At 40.3% G+C, this 17,793-nt stretch overlaps 1 protein-coding gene across 1 annotated transcript in view; it reads left to right on the top strand.

Moving 5' to 3' along the window:
- The window catches only part of SNX6 (sorting nexin 6), a 62,148-nt gene that overhangs the window by 42,715 nt on the left and 1,640 nt on the right, over positions 1-17,793 (top strand). Inside the window, exons 11-14 of the mRNA XM_059183422.1 lie at positions 4,132-4,218; positions 9,579-9,738; positions 9,827-9,912; positions 17,761-17,790. Coding sequence (XP_059039405.1) covers positions 4,132-4,218; positions 9,579-9,738; positions 9,827-9,912; positions 17,761-17,790 — 363 coding nt within the window. The remainder of the gene's footprint in view (positions 1-4,131; positions 4,219-9,578; positions 9,739-9,826; positions 9,913-17,760; positions 17,791-17,793) is intronic.

Below are 17,793 nucleotides of genomic sequence, written 5' to 3'. Positions count from 1 at the left end.
ACTGCTGTGTCAGGCAGGACAGGCTGGCACTGCTGCCCCTGTGCATTGGGTACAGGGGAGGATGCATCAGAACCTTGGGATGCATATTGTTTTGGATCTAGAGAGATTGTCGTTGGGACTCTGAACCATATATGATCCTTGCAGCAAGCAGTTGCTCTTGAAGGAGATCTAGGTGGCACACTGCTGTAGCCACAACAATCTTTATTTCTTTTAGTGTTTTTGTGGTGGTCTGGTTTTTTTGCTGTGTAACAAACCATCCTAAAATCGGGAGCTTAAAACAACAACTTTTATTATGCTAATGAAGTATTTAGGTCAAGAATTCAGAAAAGACGGAGCAGGCTTACCTCTGCTCCATGATGTCTGGGGCCTCAACAGGGAACATATGAAGGCTAGGGACTGGAATGAGCTGAAGGCTCTTTCAGATGTCTGGGGGGTGATGCTGGCTCTCAGCTGAGACTTCAGCATAGGCTATTGGCTAAAACATCTACATGGTGCTTATCCATGGAGTGGCTTAGGCTTCCTCACAATATGGTGGCTAGGTTCCAAAAGCAAGCATTCCAAAAGATAGGAAACAGAAATTTCTAGTTTCATTAAGGCGTGGAAACTGGCACAGCCTTACTTCTGTATTGGTCAGTAAGTCTTAGGGCCCAGATTCAAGGGGAGAGGATAAATACTCTACTTCTTAATAGGAGAGGAGCCATATTTAAAAGCACCCAACATCCAACTAACATGTTACCTGGGTTTATATAAATCCATTTATCTAAATTCACCTAACTCAATTTTGAATATACTTTGTGCATTTATCTGTTAGATTAAAAAGTTTCAAAGTTTGGGGCACCTGGGTGGCCCAGTGGGTTAAAGCCTCTGCCTTCAGAGGCCACTGCCTGCCTCTCTGCCTACTTATGATCTCTGTCTGTCAAATAAATAAATAAACTCTTAAAAAAAAAAAAGTTTCCAAGTTTATTTCTCTATTATAAAGGAGTATTTCTTTCTTTCTTTTTTATAAACAAGTCACTGATTTTTGGTTTTTGGTTTTTTTTGTCTTAAATATTTTATTTATTTATTTGACAGACAGAGATCACAGGTAGTCAAAGAAACAGGCAGAGAAGCAGGCAGAGAGAGAAGGGAAAGCAGGCTCCCTGTTGAGCAGAGAGCCCGATGCGGGGCTTGATCCCAGGACACTGGGATCATGACCTGAGCGGAAGGCAGAGCCTTTAACCCACTGAGCCATCCAGGCACCCAGGAATATTTCTTGAGAAGCTTCAAGTTTTTTTCTTTATATTGAAGTATACCATACACACAGGAAAGAGCACATACCAGAAGTATACAGCTTGTGACAATTTTACAGATTTCACACACCCGTATAATGAACACCCAGATCAAGAAATAGAATTCTCGGGGCGCCTGGGTGGCTCAGTGGTTTAAGCCGCTGCCTTCGGCTCAGGTCATGATCTCAGGGTCCTGGTATTGAGCCTCGCATCAGGCTCTCTGTTCAGCAGGGAGCCTGCTTCCTCCTCTTTCTCTCTGCCTGCCCCTCTGCCTACTTGTGATCTTTCTCTCTGTCAAATAAATAAATAAAATCTTTAAAAAAAAAAAAAATAGAATTCTTGGGGTGCCTTGGTGGCTCAGTTGTTAAGTGTCTGCCTTCAGCTCAGGTCATGATCCCAGAGTCCTGGGATCGAGCCCCACATTGGGCTTCCTACTCAGCGGGAAGCCTGCTTCTCCCTCTCCCACTCCCCCTATTTCCTCTCTCATTGTCTCTCCCTCTCCAATAAATAAATAAAATCTTAAAAAAAAAAAAAAGGAAATAAATTCTTACCAGCAACCCAGATAACTTACCCTATTCAGCTGCTTTTTGAGAGTTACCCCCTCCCTCAAGGGTGGCACTCTCTTAGCTTCTAACAGCAGAGGTTAATTTTATTTTCATATTTTATATAAATGCTTTATGCAGTATGTATTCTTTTATGTCTGGTTTCATTCACTCAACACTATGTACCCTAGATTCATCACTGTTGTTGCATGTTTGTATAGTTCATTCATTCTTCTTGCCGTATAGCTTTCCTTTTTTTTTTTTTTTAAAGATTTTATTTATTTATTTGACAGAGAGAGATCACAAGTAGATGGAGAGGCAGGTAGAGAGAGAGAGAGGAGGAAGCAGGCTCCCCATTGAGCAGGGAGCCTGCTTCCCCCTCTCTCTCTCTCTCCCTCTCTCTCTGCCTACCTGCTTGTGATCTCTCTCTGTCAAATAAATACATTAAAAAAAAAAAAAAAAAGAAAGAAAGAATATACCTGAACTTACTCATCTGTTCTGCTGTTGGGAGGAATCTGGACAGTTTGTAGTTTGTGGCTGTTTACAAATAGTACTTCTAAGACCATTCTTGCATATCTTCAGCTGAAAATAAGTGTGTATTTCCATTGGGTGTATTTCCATTGTGTATATCCAGGGGGAGAATTAGGGGTCATAGGGTCCCCATGTGAAAAGCTTTTGTAGATAGTGCCAAACTGTTTCCCCAAAGTGATTGTACCAGTTTATATTCCCACCAGAATAAATGTGAGCAGTGGGTTGCTACACAAGTTTACGATACATGTTATCTTTTTTATTTTAGTTATTCTGCTAGATGTGTAGGGTTTTTAAATTTTAACTTTATTTCAGCAGTAATTTCAGACTTACAGAAAGAGGTTAATTTTATTTTCATATTTTATATATGAAATATATTAAAAAATTATTGTGGCTCAGTCAATTAAGCATCTGCCTTTGGCTTGGGTCATGATCTCAGGACTGAGCCCCACATCAGGCTCACTGCTCAGTGAGGAGTCTGCTGCTCCCTCTCCCTCTGCGTTTCTCCTCCACTCATGCACGCCCTTTCTCTCTCTCTCTCAGATGAATAAATAAAATATTTTTTAAAAAAGACTAGTACACCTGGGGCGCCTGGGTGGCTCAGTGGGTTAAAGCTTCTGCCTTTGGCTCGGGTCATGATCCCACGGTCCTGGGATCAAGCCCTGCATTGGGCTCTCTGCATTACCCTTCCTCACCACTCAAGTTCTCTCTCTCTCCTTATCTCAAATAAAACACTTTAAAAAGAATTTAATATAGTCAATATAATAATCAATGATTTCCCCTTAATATCATCAAATATTGAGTATATAGATGCAGATGGCTTTTTACAGTGGAGTTCATTTGAGTTAGGGTTCAAACAAGGTCCCTATTTTGTATTTGATTGACAAACACATCTTTTTTTTATTTTCTGTCTCCAAACTGAATTGAATAGTTTAATCTTTTTAGTCTAACACGGCTGCTTCACATTTTATCCCATTTCAAACTAACCACATCTGTTTATTACTCTTTCATGTCTTCAGGCACATTTTGTTAATATTTTGACTGTTTTCTGGTTGTTATTAGTAGGAAGATTGATTAGAATTTCCTAGTCTTCCTTCACTTTTTTTTTAGGGGGAGGGGCAGAGAGAGAGGAAGAGAGAATATATATATTTTTTAATTTATTTATTTGACAGAGATCACAAGTAGGCAGAGAGGCAGACAGAGAGAGGGGGGAAGCAGGCTCCCCGCTAAAGAGAGTCCGATGCGAGGTTCGATCCCGAGACCCTGGGATCATGACCTGAACTGAAGGCAGAGGCTTTAGCCCACTGAGCCACCCAGGCGCCCCGGAAGAGAATCTTAAACAGGCTGCACACGCATCATGGAGCCCAGCATGGGCTCAGTCTCAGTGACCCTGAGATCATGACCTAAGCCAAAATCAAGAGTCAAGAGACTCAGCCACCCAGGACACCCATCCTTTATCACTGAAATGATGTAACAAGAAAGAAATATAAATGATGCTGAAAGATGATGCTGAAACTCATTATTGCCAAGAACTTGGGTCAGATATAGAGTTCTTCCATAAATTCACTAATCTCATTTGATTTCATCCTTTTTTCTGTTCATTTTTTGTCAGAGTCCTGAAGTAAAGTAATAGGCTAGTAGAAAGGAGAAAGCAGGGAAGTTTAGGTTAAATAGGAATGGATAATGGATACTATAGTTATTTTTAACTTTAATTTTTTTAGAGTAATTAAAGAAAACATTGGCTGTAGAATATAACTGCTAATTAAATGCTGGATTTTTCCCCCCTTTTCCAGAAAATAGAAGCACGAGTGTCTGCTGATGAAGACCTCAAACTTTCCGACCTTTTAAAATATTACTTAAGGGAATCTCAAGCTGCTAAGGTAATTTAATTGTTCATTGTTTTTTAAAATGGACTATTTTACAAAAAGCCATCTCTTTACCAAAAGCCTTATAGGTTGTTAGACTTAAGATTGTTAATGATTATCTCTTGATTTTAAATTAGATTTTCAAGTGTGAATTTTTTGCTATCCTTTTACAAATTGTTGGTTAAGGATCCCCACATTAAAGTTTATTCTATAAACTTCTGATATAGTATAATCTTAAACTTTGTTTTAATGAATTTGGTATATTCATTTGGGTAAGATGCCTACAAAACAAAAAGTAAAATCCCTAAATAACAGTCTGTATAGCTAAAGGACTCCTTAAGTCCTTTGTTGTGAGTGAGAGAACTATAAAACCAGGGTATGTTTTATTTTAAGGCAACTCAAATTTCCTTTTGGAAGTCTGTCTATGTGCAAGACTGAAACTCTTAACTAATCCAAAAAAATGTTTAACAGAAACATCTGAAAAAGCACTAAAAACTTAGTGGCTCAGATATTCTTAATTCAGGGTGCCTGGGTGGCTCAGTCAGTTAAGCATCTGCCTTTGTTCAGCTCAGGTCATCATCCCGGGGTCCTGGAATCAAGGTCCACGTGAGGCTCCCTGCTCAGCGGGAACCTGCTGCTTCCTCTCCCTCTGCTGCTCCCCCTGCTTATACTCTCTTACTCTCTCACACATAAATAAATAAAATCTTAAAGAAAAAAACAAAAGAGGCTGGGGCGCCTGGGTGGCTAAGTAGGTTGGGTGTCTTGCTTTCAGCTCAGGTCCTGGGATTGAGCTCCACGATGAGATCTCTGCTTAGCGGGAGCCTGATTTTTCCTCTCCCTGCCACTCCCCCTGCTTATACTCTCTCTCTGTTGAATAAATAAAGTCTTGGGGGAAAAAAGACATTCTCAATTCAGTATTAATTTATGAATTGATATATTGTACAAAAAATTTCCATGTGATCAGTGGTGCTTTGAATACCAGTTTTTCATTCCTTATCAAGTTATAAATAACCCTTGGGGCACTTGGCTGGCCGATCATGTAGCTCTTGATCTCAGGGTCTTGAGTTCAAGCCCCGTGTTGGGCATAGAGCTTACTTAAAAAAAATTATAGGAGTGCCTGGTTGGCTCAGTTGGAAGAGCATATGATTCTTGATCTCGAGATCGTGAGTGCAATCATCATGCAAAGTGAAGAGATTTCTTAAGGGGTGCCTGAGTGGCTCAGTTGTTATGGGTCTGCCTTCGGCTGGGGTCATGATCTCAGGGTCCTGGGATCAAGCCCTGTGGGCATCCAGCTCCCTAATCAGCAGGAAGCCAGCTTCTCCCTCTCCCACTCCCCCTGCTTGTGTTCCCTCTCGCTGTGTCTCTCTCTCAAATAAATAAAATCTTAAAAAAAAGAGAGAGAGAGAGAGAATTAATTAAATAAATAAACAAGTTATAAATAATCTTTCTAACTTTGAGGACTTATGTGCAAATATACTGTCCACATCAAATTATTTTACCAGATTGTGTCTTACAAACCATTTACATTGGGGTGGATCGGGATAAAATGAATTACTCACGTTAAAGACTAAATTCAGGGCGCCTGGGTGGCTCAGTTGGTTGGACGACTGCCTTCAGCTCAGGTCATGATCCTGGAGTCCCAGGATCGAGTCCCACATCGGGCTCCCAGCTCCATGGGAAGTCGGCTTCTCCCTCTGACCTTCTCCTTGCTCATGTTCTCTCTCACTGTCTCTCTCTCAAATAAATAAATAAAATCTTTAAAAAAATAAATAAAATAAAGACTAAATTCATTATTTTATTATAATATTATAGTTGTTAATATATAACTTTTTAGAACATGGCTTTAAAAGTAAATCCAGGGATGCCTGGGTGGTTTAGTCGGTTAAGCTGCTGCCTTTGCCTCAGGCCATGATCCCAGGGTCCTGGGATCGAGTCCTGCATTGGGCTCCATGCCCTGCAGGGAACCTGCTTCTCTCTCCACCTCTGTCTGCTACTCTGCCTGCTTGTGCGTGCACGCGCTCGCTCGCTCGCTCTCTCTCTCTGACAAACAAAATCTTTAAAAATAAATAAATAAAATGTTCAAAAATAAAAAATAAATAAGAGTAAATCCAGACTTTTTAGTGACCACAAGAAGGAATTGAAATTTAATTGCAAAAATTAAAACTACATACAGCAGAGGGAATATAGGAATCAATGATAGTATAATAGCAGTGTATGATGTCAGATGGGCATTAACACATGCGGTGAGCACAGCATAGCATAGAGTGGTCAGATCACTGTTGCATACCTGAAACTAATGTAACATTGCATGCTAACTATTCTTGAGTATAGTAAGTAATAAGTAAATAGCTGTTTAAAAGATATTAAATATTTATTAAACAGCTGGGGGTAAACCACACACCTTTTTTTTTCTTGTTTTAAGATTTGTGTATTTATTTTAGAGAAAGCATGTGTGTGCATATGTTGGGGGAGCAGTGGAAGAGAGAATCCTCAGGCAGACTCCCCACTGATCGTGAAGCCTCATGATGGGCTCATGATGGACCCTGAGATCATGACCTGAGCCAAAGGCCTGCCCAACCAACTGAGCCACCCAAACGTCCCTCACCACAGGTGCACCTTAATGAGAATGTGGCTAAAATGAAAAATTCTTTTTTTTTTTTTTAAGATTTTATTTATTTATTTAATGGAGAGCGATCATAAGCAGGGGGAGCAGCAGAGGGAAAGGAGAAGCAGACTTCCCGCTGAGCAGGGAGCCTGATATGGGGCTCGATCCCAGGACCCTGGGGTCATCACCTGAGCTGAAGGCAGACACTTAACAACTGAACCAACCAGGCACCCCTAAAATGAAAAATTCTGACAAAAATTATAGCAACTAGAACTTTCATACCCTGTTAGTTGGAATATGATACAATATTTTGGAAAAGTTTTATAGTTTCTTAAAAAATTAAACATACATCTGTGGTCCAGTCATTCTAATCCTGGGTATTTGAGAGTATGTGTTCCCACAGATGTTCACAACAGCTTTATTTGTAATAGCCAAAAACTGCAACAGCCCAAATGTCCACCAACAGCTAAATGGATAAAGAAATTGTGGTGTGTATATACAGTGGAATCCTACTCAGCGGTAAAAAGGAATGAACCGTGGAAACCTGCAACAATATGGATGAATCTCAGAATAATTTTGTTGAGTAAAAGAAGCGAAACAATAAAGATCATGGTTTACACTAGAGCTCACTCTTAGTGTTACATATTCTTTTTTGTTTGGAGAAATGTGTAATGATGCTTATCTGCCATTATAAGTATCATACAGAATAGTTTTCACTGCCCCAAAACTCCTCTCCACTCCATCTATTTGTCCTCTTTCCCCTTAATTTTTTAATGTTGATTTTTTTTTTTTTTACATCTCCATAGATTAGCCTCTTCCAGAGTGTCATATAGTAGGGCCTTTTCACATTGATGACTTCTTATTTATTTATTTACTTAACACAGAGCACATATGAGCACAAACTGGGGGATGGGGCAGATTGAGAGGGAGAAACAGACTTGAGCAGGGAACCCTATGTGGGGCTCAATCCCAGGACCCCAGGATCATGACCTGAGGCAAGGGTAAACCAACTGAGCCATGCAGGCACCCAATCAATTGATTCTTAACAAAGGTCCTAAGACAGTTTTGGGGGGAAAAGAATAGACTTTTCAATAAATGGTACTGTATCATCTGAGTAGTCACATAAAAATAAAGCTAGACCTTCCTCATACTATGTATAAAAATGTGCTCAAAATTGATCAAAGACTTGCAGTACCTGGGTGGTTCAGTGGGTTAAGCGTCTGCCTTCGGCTCAGGTCATGATCTCAGGGTCCTGGGATTGAGCCCCGCATCAGGCTCTCTGCTCAGTGGGGAGCCTGCTTCCCCCTCTCTCTCTGACTGCCTCTCTGCCTACTTGTGCTCTCTGTCAAATAAGTAAATCAAATCTTTAAAAAAAAAAAAAATTGATCAAAGACCTAAACAACAACGGTAATACTTTTAGAAAAAAACAAATGTTAATCTTGTGACTTCTGATTGGACATTGGTTTCTTGGATATGACACCAGGAGCACAGGAACCAAAGGAAAAATAATAAATTGGATGAACTTTATTAAAATTGAAAACTTGTGTGTGTTAAAATACACCATGAAGAAAAGTGGAAAGACAACCCATGGACGGGGAGAAAATATTTGCAAATCATACAAGTCCCTAATTAAGCAACTGGTATCCAGAAAATACGAAGAACTCTTAATACTCAGTAAGAAGACAAATAGCCCAATTAAAAAATAGGCAAAGGACTTGAATAATCCTTTCTCCAAAGAAAACATACAGCCAGCCAGTGAATTAGTAAAAAGATGCTCAATGACATTAGCTATCAGGGAAATGCAAATCAAAACCACAGCGAGGGATACCTGGCTGGCTTAATAGGTAGAACATGCAACTCTTGATCTTGAGGTTGTAAGTTTGAGCCCCACATTGGGTGTAGAGATTACTTAAAAAATAAAATCTTTACTAACAAAACAAAACCACAATGAGATATCATATCACACCCACTAGGTGGCTTTAATCAAGAGGACAGATAAGTGTTGCCAAGGATGTGTACAAATTAGAACCCTCATGAAGAGTCATTGGAGTGTAAAGTGGTGCAGCTGCTAGTCTGGCAATTTCTCAAAAGGTTCAGCATAGAATTACCAAGTGACCCAGCAATTCCACTCCTAAGTAATGAGATATGAAAGAGAAAGGAAAACATGTTCAAAACAGCATTATTCATAATGGGCAAAATGTGGAAACAAACCAGATGTCTTCTAGATTGATAAGTAGATAAATCAGTGTGGTATTTCCATACAAGGATATGTTATTTAGCAATAAAAGGAATGAAGTACTGGTTCACACAGAAACATGAATGAACTTGAAACTTTATGCTAAGTAAAGAAAGCCAGACAGAAAAGGCCACATATTATATGATTCCATCTTTTTTTTTTTTTTTTAAATGAAATGTCCAGAATAGGCAAATGTATAGAGACAGCAAATTAGTGGTGGGGGGTGAGGGGTGCAGGACAGGAAGTGAAGAATGACTGCTGATGAATATGGGGTTTCCTTTTGGGTGACAAAATTGTTTTAAAATTGATTGTAGTAATGGTTAATTCTGTGAGCATGCTAAAAACTGTTGAATTGGCACTTTGAATGAGTTATATGTATGTGAATTTATCACAGTAAAGCTGTTATAAAAACAGTTGAGAAGAGTAGCTGGCATGTGTGGTATTCATGGTTTAAGTGTTTGCTCTGATGATGGTGGTGCGAGTAACTATTAGAAACATGCAGCATATATTACTGTGAAGCATTCTATTTTATAGGATCTCCTCTATCGAAGATCTAGGTCACTAGTGGATTATGAAAATGCTAATAAAGCACTGGATAAAGCAAGAGCAAAAAATAAAGATGTTCTGCAGGCTGAAACCTCCCAACAATTATGTTGTCAGAAATTTGAAAAAATATCTGAATCTGCAAAACAAGGTACTGTTAACCTTACCCTTTAATCATAAGGTATACTTTAAACTATTATATGAGTTAAATAGTTAATCCTAATTTCTTTTGTTCACAGAACTTATAGATTTTAAGACAAGAAGAGTTGCTGCATTCAGAAAAAATTTAGTGGAACTGGCAGAGTTAGAACTGAAGCATGCAAAGGTATTGTCATATTAAAGGTTTAATAATTTAAGTGACTTATAATTTAGAAATGAGTCCGTTATGTGGTACCTGGCTGGTTTAGTTGGGAGAGTATGTGAATCTTGATCTCAGGTTCATGAGTTTGAGCCCCATGTTGGGCATGGAGATTACTTAAAAAAAAAAAAAGAAGAAGAAGAAGGAAATGAATCCATTATGGAATGATAATGATTCTTTAATGACAGTTTCCTTCTACAGACATACTGTAAGAAATATTCCTGAATTAGAATTAATTACAGCTGGATTATAATTTTTTTTAAGATATTATTTATGTCACAGGCAGAGATCACAAGTTGGTAGAGAGGCAGGCAGAGAGAGAGGAAGGGAAGCAGGCTCCCTGCTGAGCAGAGAGCCCAGTGTGGGGCTCCATCCTAGGACCCTGAGACCATGACCTGAGCTGAAGGCAGAAGCTTAAACCACTGAGCCACCTAGGTGCCCCTAAGATTCTCAAGTTTTAAAATTATTGTAAGGTTTGGACCAACCTTTATCCTTAAAAAACAAACAAAAGAAAAGAGATTTATTTATTATTTTACAGATAGAGAGAGAACACGATTGGGAGGGAGAGAGAATCCTAAGTGGACTCCATATTAAGCCTGGAGACCAATGCAAAACTTAATTTACTTAACATAATGCTGTCTTCAGTCAGAGGGACGGAAAACTAAAAGCATATTCAAAATTCCTCAAACTATAATAAATTTAAATCAACTTTTAAGTGTTTATTTTTTGATATGTTTATAGCATTTACCCTTTGAAAGTCATTAAAAAGTTTAAAACTGTACCAAGAGTTTTGGGATACCACATTTTATCTCCTACATTTCAATAAGCTTTTTATGTTATTGTCCTCCTGTCATTGCTGCTTTAAAATATTGCACTGGAGGCCCTCCTGGGTGGTTCAGTGGGTTAAAGCCTCTGCCTTCGGCTCAGGTCATGATCCCAGGGTCCCGGGATCAAGCCTCAAATTGGGCTCTCTGCTCAGCAGGGAGCCTGCTTCCCCCCCATCTCTGCCTGCCTTTCTGCCTACTTGTGATCTCTGTCAAATAAATAAATAAAATCTTTTAAAATGTATATTACACTAGGAAATAGAATCACTTCTGTACACAGGCTGATTATTGTGCACATTTCTTCTTACAGTGTGCTTTATGTGTTACAAGGGTTTAAGGTCCATCTCATACCAGCTTGATTTGGCCTATAGTCACACCTTCTCTTCTTCTTCAAAGTCTTTTCTGTTTTTTTAAAGATTTTATTTATTTAGTTGTCAGCGAGCACAAGTATCGGGCTTCAGGCAGAGGGAGAAGCAGACTCCCTGCTGAGCAAGGAGCCTGATGCAGGACTCGATCCCAGGACCCTGGGATCCTGACCGGAGCCAAAGGCAGAGGCTTAACTGACTGAGCCACCCAGGTGTCGCTCAAAGTCTTTTGTTAAGCTCCAGCCAGTTGTGTGTTTCTTTCTTTTTTTTTTTTTTTTTTTTTTTTAGTCCTTTTTTTTCTTTTTTTTGTGGTATAAAACACATAAAATTTACCATCTTAACCATTTTTAAGTGTGCAGTTCAGCATTGTTAAGTATATCCACATTGTCGTGCAACAAGTTTCTACAACTTCTTTAGTTATTGAGCATTTAATTTTTGAAATGTAATTGTAATCATGTTTATGTCTATTAAATTTTAGCTTGCTAGTTTTAGCCTAGTGTGGTATCTTTGGGAAACTTCAGTTCGATCATATGGTACTTGACTATTAGAGTGGTTATTACTCCCAAGTGATAGACATTCGTAATTTGTATGAATTTCCCTTTTGTGTCCTTATCTAAATTTTAATTTAAAGGATTGATCAGGGAGCACCTGGGTGGCTCAGTGGGTTGTATCTGATTCTTGATTTCAGCTCAGGCCTTGACCTCAGGGTCATGAGTTGAAGCCCTGCAATGATGGAGCCTACTAGGAAGGAAGGAGGGAGGGAGGGACAGAGAGAGAGAAAGGGAGAGAGAGGGAGGGGGAAAAGAAGGGGGAGAGAGAGGGTTGTGAGATCAAGCCCCACGTTGGGCTCCCTGCTCAGTGGAGAGCCTGCTTCTCCCTGTTGCTCTGTCTGCTGCTCTGCCTGCTAATGCTCTCTTTTTATCTGTCAAATAAATAAAATCTTAAAAAGAAAAAAGAAAGAAAGAAAAAGAGGAAGAACGTGTTTTGATAAATCTGGCATGGTTTATTCTTACTCTACATGTATTGGTTTCTAATGTTCACAATTTTTGTTTCTTTGTTTTTTGTTGTTTTTTCTTTTAAAGATTTTACTTACTTATTTGACAGACAGTGATCACAAGTAGGCAGAGAGAGAGAGGGAAAAGCAGGCTCCCACAGAGCAGAGAGCCCGATGCGGGGCTCAATCCCAGGACCCTGGAATCATGACCCAAGCCGAAGGCAGAGGCTTTAACCCATTGAGCCACCCAGGCGCCCCTATTTTTGTTCTTTTTAAAGAGGTTATAAACTATCAGGGATTTTGTTAATAAATTAAGGAGGGGTTGGCAAATTACAACATACTTTTATAAAGCCTGTGACTCAGGAGTGGCATTCATGTTTTGTTGTTGTTGTTTTTAATTATTTTGGCAGCCTTTTTTTTTTTTTCTTTAAGATTTTATTTATTTATTTGACAGAGATCACAAGTAAGCAGAGAGGCAGGCAGGGCGGGGGTGGGGGGGCGCCCCTTGGCAGTCTAATTTTTAAGTCATTATTTTAAGCAAAGGAATATCATGACATGTGATAATTTTATGAAATTTATATTTAATTTATAAGTAAAGTTTTATTAGGATACAACCAAGCTCATTCATTTATGCTTTGTCTATGATTGCTTTTATACTACTACTATAGCGAAGTTGAATAGTTAAAACAGAGAGCAAATGTCTCTCAAAGTCTAAAATGGTTTTGGGGGGTGCCTGGGTGGCTCAGTGGGTTAAAGCCTCTGCCTTCAGCTCAGGTCATGATCCCAGGGTCCTGGGATCAAGCCCCGAATCGGGCTCTCTGCTCCGGGGGGAGCCTGCTTCCTTCTCTCTCTCTGCCTGCCTTTCTGCCTACTTGTGATCTCTGTCAAGTAAATAAATAAAATCTTTAAAATATAAAAATAAAAATAAAATTTTTTTTGTTTTTTTTAAAATATTTTATTTGAGAGAGAGAGTGAGTGGGAAGAGAGAGAAGCAGGCTCCCCGCTGTGCAGGGAGCCCAACACGGGGCTCAATCCCAATATCCTGGGATCATGACCTGTGAGCCAAAGGCAGATGCTTAACCTAATGAGCCACCTAGGCGCCCCTCAAAGTCTAAAATGTTTAGTACATAGTTAGCCCTTTACAGAAAAAATTTGCTGACTGCTACTATAGATTGATGTCAACCTCTAATTTCCAGATTTTGTACTTTTCAAATCCTTTCTGAAACGTGTTCTCTGTATTCAGATTATTTATTTATTTATTTATTGAATTTCTTTGGCAGAGAGAAAGATCACAAGCAGGCAGAGAGGCAGGCAGAGGGGGGAGGGAGCAGGCTCCCTGCTGAGCAGAGATCCCGATGTGGGGCTCCATGTGGGGCTCGATCCCATGACCCTGAGATCATGACCTGAGCCAAAGGCAGAGGCTTACTTAACCCACTGAGCTACCCAGGTGCCCCCTGAAAAACCTTTTAATTTATGAGAAAAGAATGACAGGTTTTCAAGAAACTGTCCCATGTTTTTGTGAGTTGTTTTGTTTTTTAAATATTTTATTTGTTTACTTGACAGACAACGATCACAAGTAGGCAGAGAAGCAGGCAGAGAGAGAGGGAAGCAGGCTACCTGCTGAGCATAGAGCCAGAGGCAGGACTCAATCAGAGGACCCTGAGATTATGACCTGAGCCGAAAGGAGTGGCTCAACCCACTGAGCCACCCAGACGCCCCTTTTGTGGAGTTTTTTTGTTTTTACCTTCTGAATGTTCACTTAAGTTATCCCTTCATTTCAAGTGAGCCAGTCATTCACCAAGCCATTCACTCACCTCCCACTGCACTGTGCCCACAGTGGGCTGGGTTGCAGGAAGACCAGCCCATTGGGACCTCTGCTCTCAGAATTCATGGTCTAATAAGAAACTTGTCAGTATGGGGTGCCTGGGTGGCTCAGTGGGTTAAATCCTCTGCCTTCAGCTCAGGTCATGATCCCAGAGTTCTGGGATGGAGCCCCACATCGGGTTCTCTGCTCGGCAGGGGGCCTGCTTCTCTCTCTCTCTGCCTGCCTCTCTACTTGTGATCTGTGTCTGTCAAATAAAATCTTAAAAAAAAAAAAAGAACCCGTGTCAATATGTCCCTCAGAAAGAATGTTATAATTAAGTTTAACCATAGTAAGTACCTCCCTTTGCCAGGGGCCATAGGGCAGGCCACACAGAGCCAGCATTTAAGGAGTTCCTGGCCCCGCAGAAGAGACAGGAAGACACTGAAACAAATGAATCCTAGGTATTTGTGACATTCCTGGACCAGCAGTCACAGTAACCTCGGGGTTCTTGGCCCACGTCTTTCTGGCAGGGGCTGGGCAGAACCTCTGGAAGCTGAGTTATTCCAGGAGCAGTTTGTGGGTGAAGGAGAAAGAAAAGAAGGTGAAAAACAGATGGGCTCTGGGGAGGGCAGGGGTGAGAGTCAGTCCACAGGGTAGAGAAACTGCTGGTATGGTGGCTTGGTATGGGAGAAAAGGCTAGTCAGTTTGAATATGAAAACGAAGGAAAACCCTCCAAACCGGTGTACAGCGCCTCAAAACACAGTACAGGCGTGGTAAAACTTTTGTGCATTTTTTTATCATAGCAAATACAGAAAGGTACAAAGAAAATAAACATTTATTTATGACAGAATGACTATCAACATTTCCACCATACATAATTTATTCAAATGGACTGTTTCTGTGGAATCAGAGTTCAGCAAATGGATGGGCTTCCAAATGGGGGAGAATGAATTTTGGAGTTTCCTTCAGCAATGTTATGTTTAAAAGTTGCCAGCCTTCAAAGCACATTTTATCTGATGCAAAATGGGTTTATTTGGGGATAACAGTTACTACAATTCAGGACGAGCAAGCTATAGCAAAAGCCGCAGGCAAGTGCAGAGAACAAAGGACAGGAATGCTCTTTTATAGATAGGAGGGGGGAGTTGGGAAAGGCTGTTTCGAACCAAAAGTCCACTAAAGTAAACTGTGAGTTGGAAGTGCCGTGACTTTTCACTGGCTTAGCTGTGACAGTCTTGCCTTGTGGGGGCCATTGCTGGACAAGGAGACAACCTTACTTTCTCTTGCTGGGGTAGTAACGTGGGTTTCTTCCTGTTGAGAATACAAGGTACTAAGAAAAAATAAAGAAAAAGAATGCAAGGTACTTCACTTCACTTCTCTTCCTGATGGGTCTACAAAGTCTGCAATCAGTGGTAGGATCTGAGGGCTCCCCTTCTGGCCTCCCAACTACATTTTATTTTATTTTATTTTATTTTATTTTATTTTATTTTAAGATTTTACTTATTTATAACAGAGATCGAGAGAGGTAACACAAGCAGGGGGAGCTAGAGAGGGAGAAGCAGACTCTCCGCCAAGCAAGGAGCCAACCCTGTGTTGGGTTCCCTGCTCAGTAGGGAGTTGCTGCTCCCTCTCCAGCTCCCCCAGTTTGTGCGCTCTCTGTCTCTCTGTCAAATAAATAAAATATATTTTTTAGAGATTTTATTTATTTGACAGAGCTCACAAGTAGGCAGAGAGGCAGTCAGAGAAGAGGGGGTGGAAGCAGGCTCCCTGCTGAGCAGAGAGCCCGATATGGGGCTCCATCCCAGGACCCTGAGATCATGACCTGAGCCAAAGGCATAGGCTTAACCCACTTAGCCACCCAGGTGCCCCAAATAAAATATTTTTTTAAAAATAAGTAAATAAAATGATGTCTGCAGGTTTCTCAGAGGCAAAGTTACTGTTTTATAATTTGAAATTAACAAGTATTTTGTGGTGAGATACTTGGCTTGGGACTATGTAAGTTAAATAGCCATCACTTAACGGGCAGTGTCCCATAGAATTTTGTGTGATAATGGAAATACTCTATAATCAGCACTTCCAGTATGGTAATCACTAGCCACATGTGGCTGCCAAATGCTTGAAATGTGCGTACTAGGGACGCCTGGGTGGCTCAGTTGGTTGAAATGTGCGTAGTGCAACAGAAGCTCAAACTGTTTTTATTTCATTTTAATTAGCAGAAATTTAAGTGTTCTATAGCATGTACCTAATGACCACAGTATTAGCATTTCAGTCTTATATTATTTTTAGCATCCATCCTGACTTTTGCCTGAGTCAGTTTTTATGATGGTGGCCAAATGGTGATCAGTTTCTAATTCCATCATTGTACACATTTTAGTTGGCTTTCTACTCTAAGGAAGTTTTCCTTCTCCCCCATTATGAGTTGATGTAACTCTAAGGAAGTTTTCCTTCTCCCCCATTTATGAGTTGATGTTTATACATATCTGAATTTGGGGGCCATTTCACATGTTTTACAGATGCTACACAGGTTTGCATTTTATAGAATACATTTGTATATGATCTTACTACTTTATTTTTACTTTTTTTTCTCTTGAGAGAGAGGGAGATCATGAGGGTCTGGAAGGGTGGAGGAAAAAGGAGAGAGAGAATTTTTTTTTTTTTTAAGATTTTATTTATTTATTTGACAGAGAGAGATCACAGGTAGGTAGAGAGACTGGCAGAGAGAGAGAGAGAGCGGGAAGCAGGCTCCCTGCTGAGCAGAAAGCCCCATGTGGGACTCGATCCCAGGACCCTGAGATCATGACCTGAGCCGAAGGCAGCGGCTTAACCCACTGAGCCACCCAGGCGCCCCAGAAAAGAGAGAATCTTAAGCAGGCTCCACACCCAGCATGAGCCCAGTGCAGGGCTTGATGTCACAGCTGCAAGATCATGACTGAGCCAAGCTCAGCAGTTGGTCGCTTAGCCAGCTGAGCCATGCAGGCAGCCCCTTATTAAAATTTTTATAAAAATTGCTATAACTTACCATTTTAGTCATTAAAATATACATTATATTAATTATATATATAATATAGTACACATATTTTAATGGCCAAAGAAGAGTGATAAGAACCTATCTTACTGTCAGGAATGTTCAGGGACACCTGGGTGGCTTGGTTGAATGTTTGACTCTTGGTTTTGGCTCAGGCCATGATCTCAGGTCAATGACATCAACCCCCACGCGGGGCTTTGTGCTCAGCAGGGACTCTGCTTGAGATTCTCTCTCCCTCTGCCCCTCGCCCTGCTCTCTCTCTAAATAAATATCAGTAGTTTAACTTGGACACAGAGAGCATATTTTATCTCTCATTAGGTCATGCCAGGCAATTCAAAACAATATTATTGGTCTAGATGGAAAATTACTGAAGAATCTGGTATGTGGAAAAACTGTACATGAAACAGAGTATACTGTTTTATGTCTTTAAACAGTTATTTTTGGGGGTGTCTGGGTATCTCAGTCATTGGACGTCTGCCTTCGGCTCAGGTCATGATCCCAGGGTCCTGGGATCGAGCCCCGCATTGGGGTCCCTGCTCAGTGGGAGCCTGCTTTTCTCTCTCCCACTCCCCCTGCTTGCAATCCTCTCTCACTGTCCTTCTCAAATACATAATAAATAAATAAAATCTTTTATAAAAATAAAATCTTTTTTAAAAAAAGTTACTTCTGTGTAATGAGTACCTTGTTACCAAAATTTTGTTGCCGTAATAAATTTAAAGTTACGTGATTTCTAGTGCTGTATATTTTTTCAGTACAATTCTTCCAAGCTCTTTGAGCTTCATAATTTATTCTCCCTTCCCTTGTAGGGTAACCTACAGTTGCTGCAGAACTGCTTGGCA

This window comes from Mustela lutreola, chromosome 7 (genome assembly GCF_030435805.1).
Source record: "Mustela lutreola isolate mMusLut2 chromosome 7, mMusLut2.pri, whole genome shotgun sequence".
Classification (NCBI taxonomy): domain Eukaryota; kingdom Metazoa; phylum Chordata; class Mammalia; order Carnivora; family Mustelidae; genus Mustela; species Mustela lutreola.
Note: the sequence above shows the minus strand (reverse complement) of the source record. Positions and strands in the feature narration are given on the sequence as shown.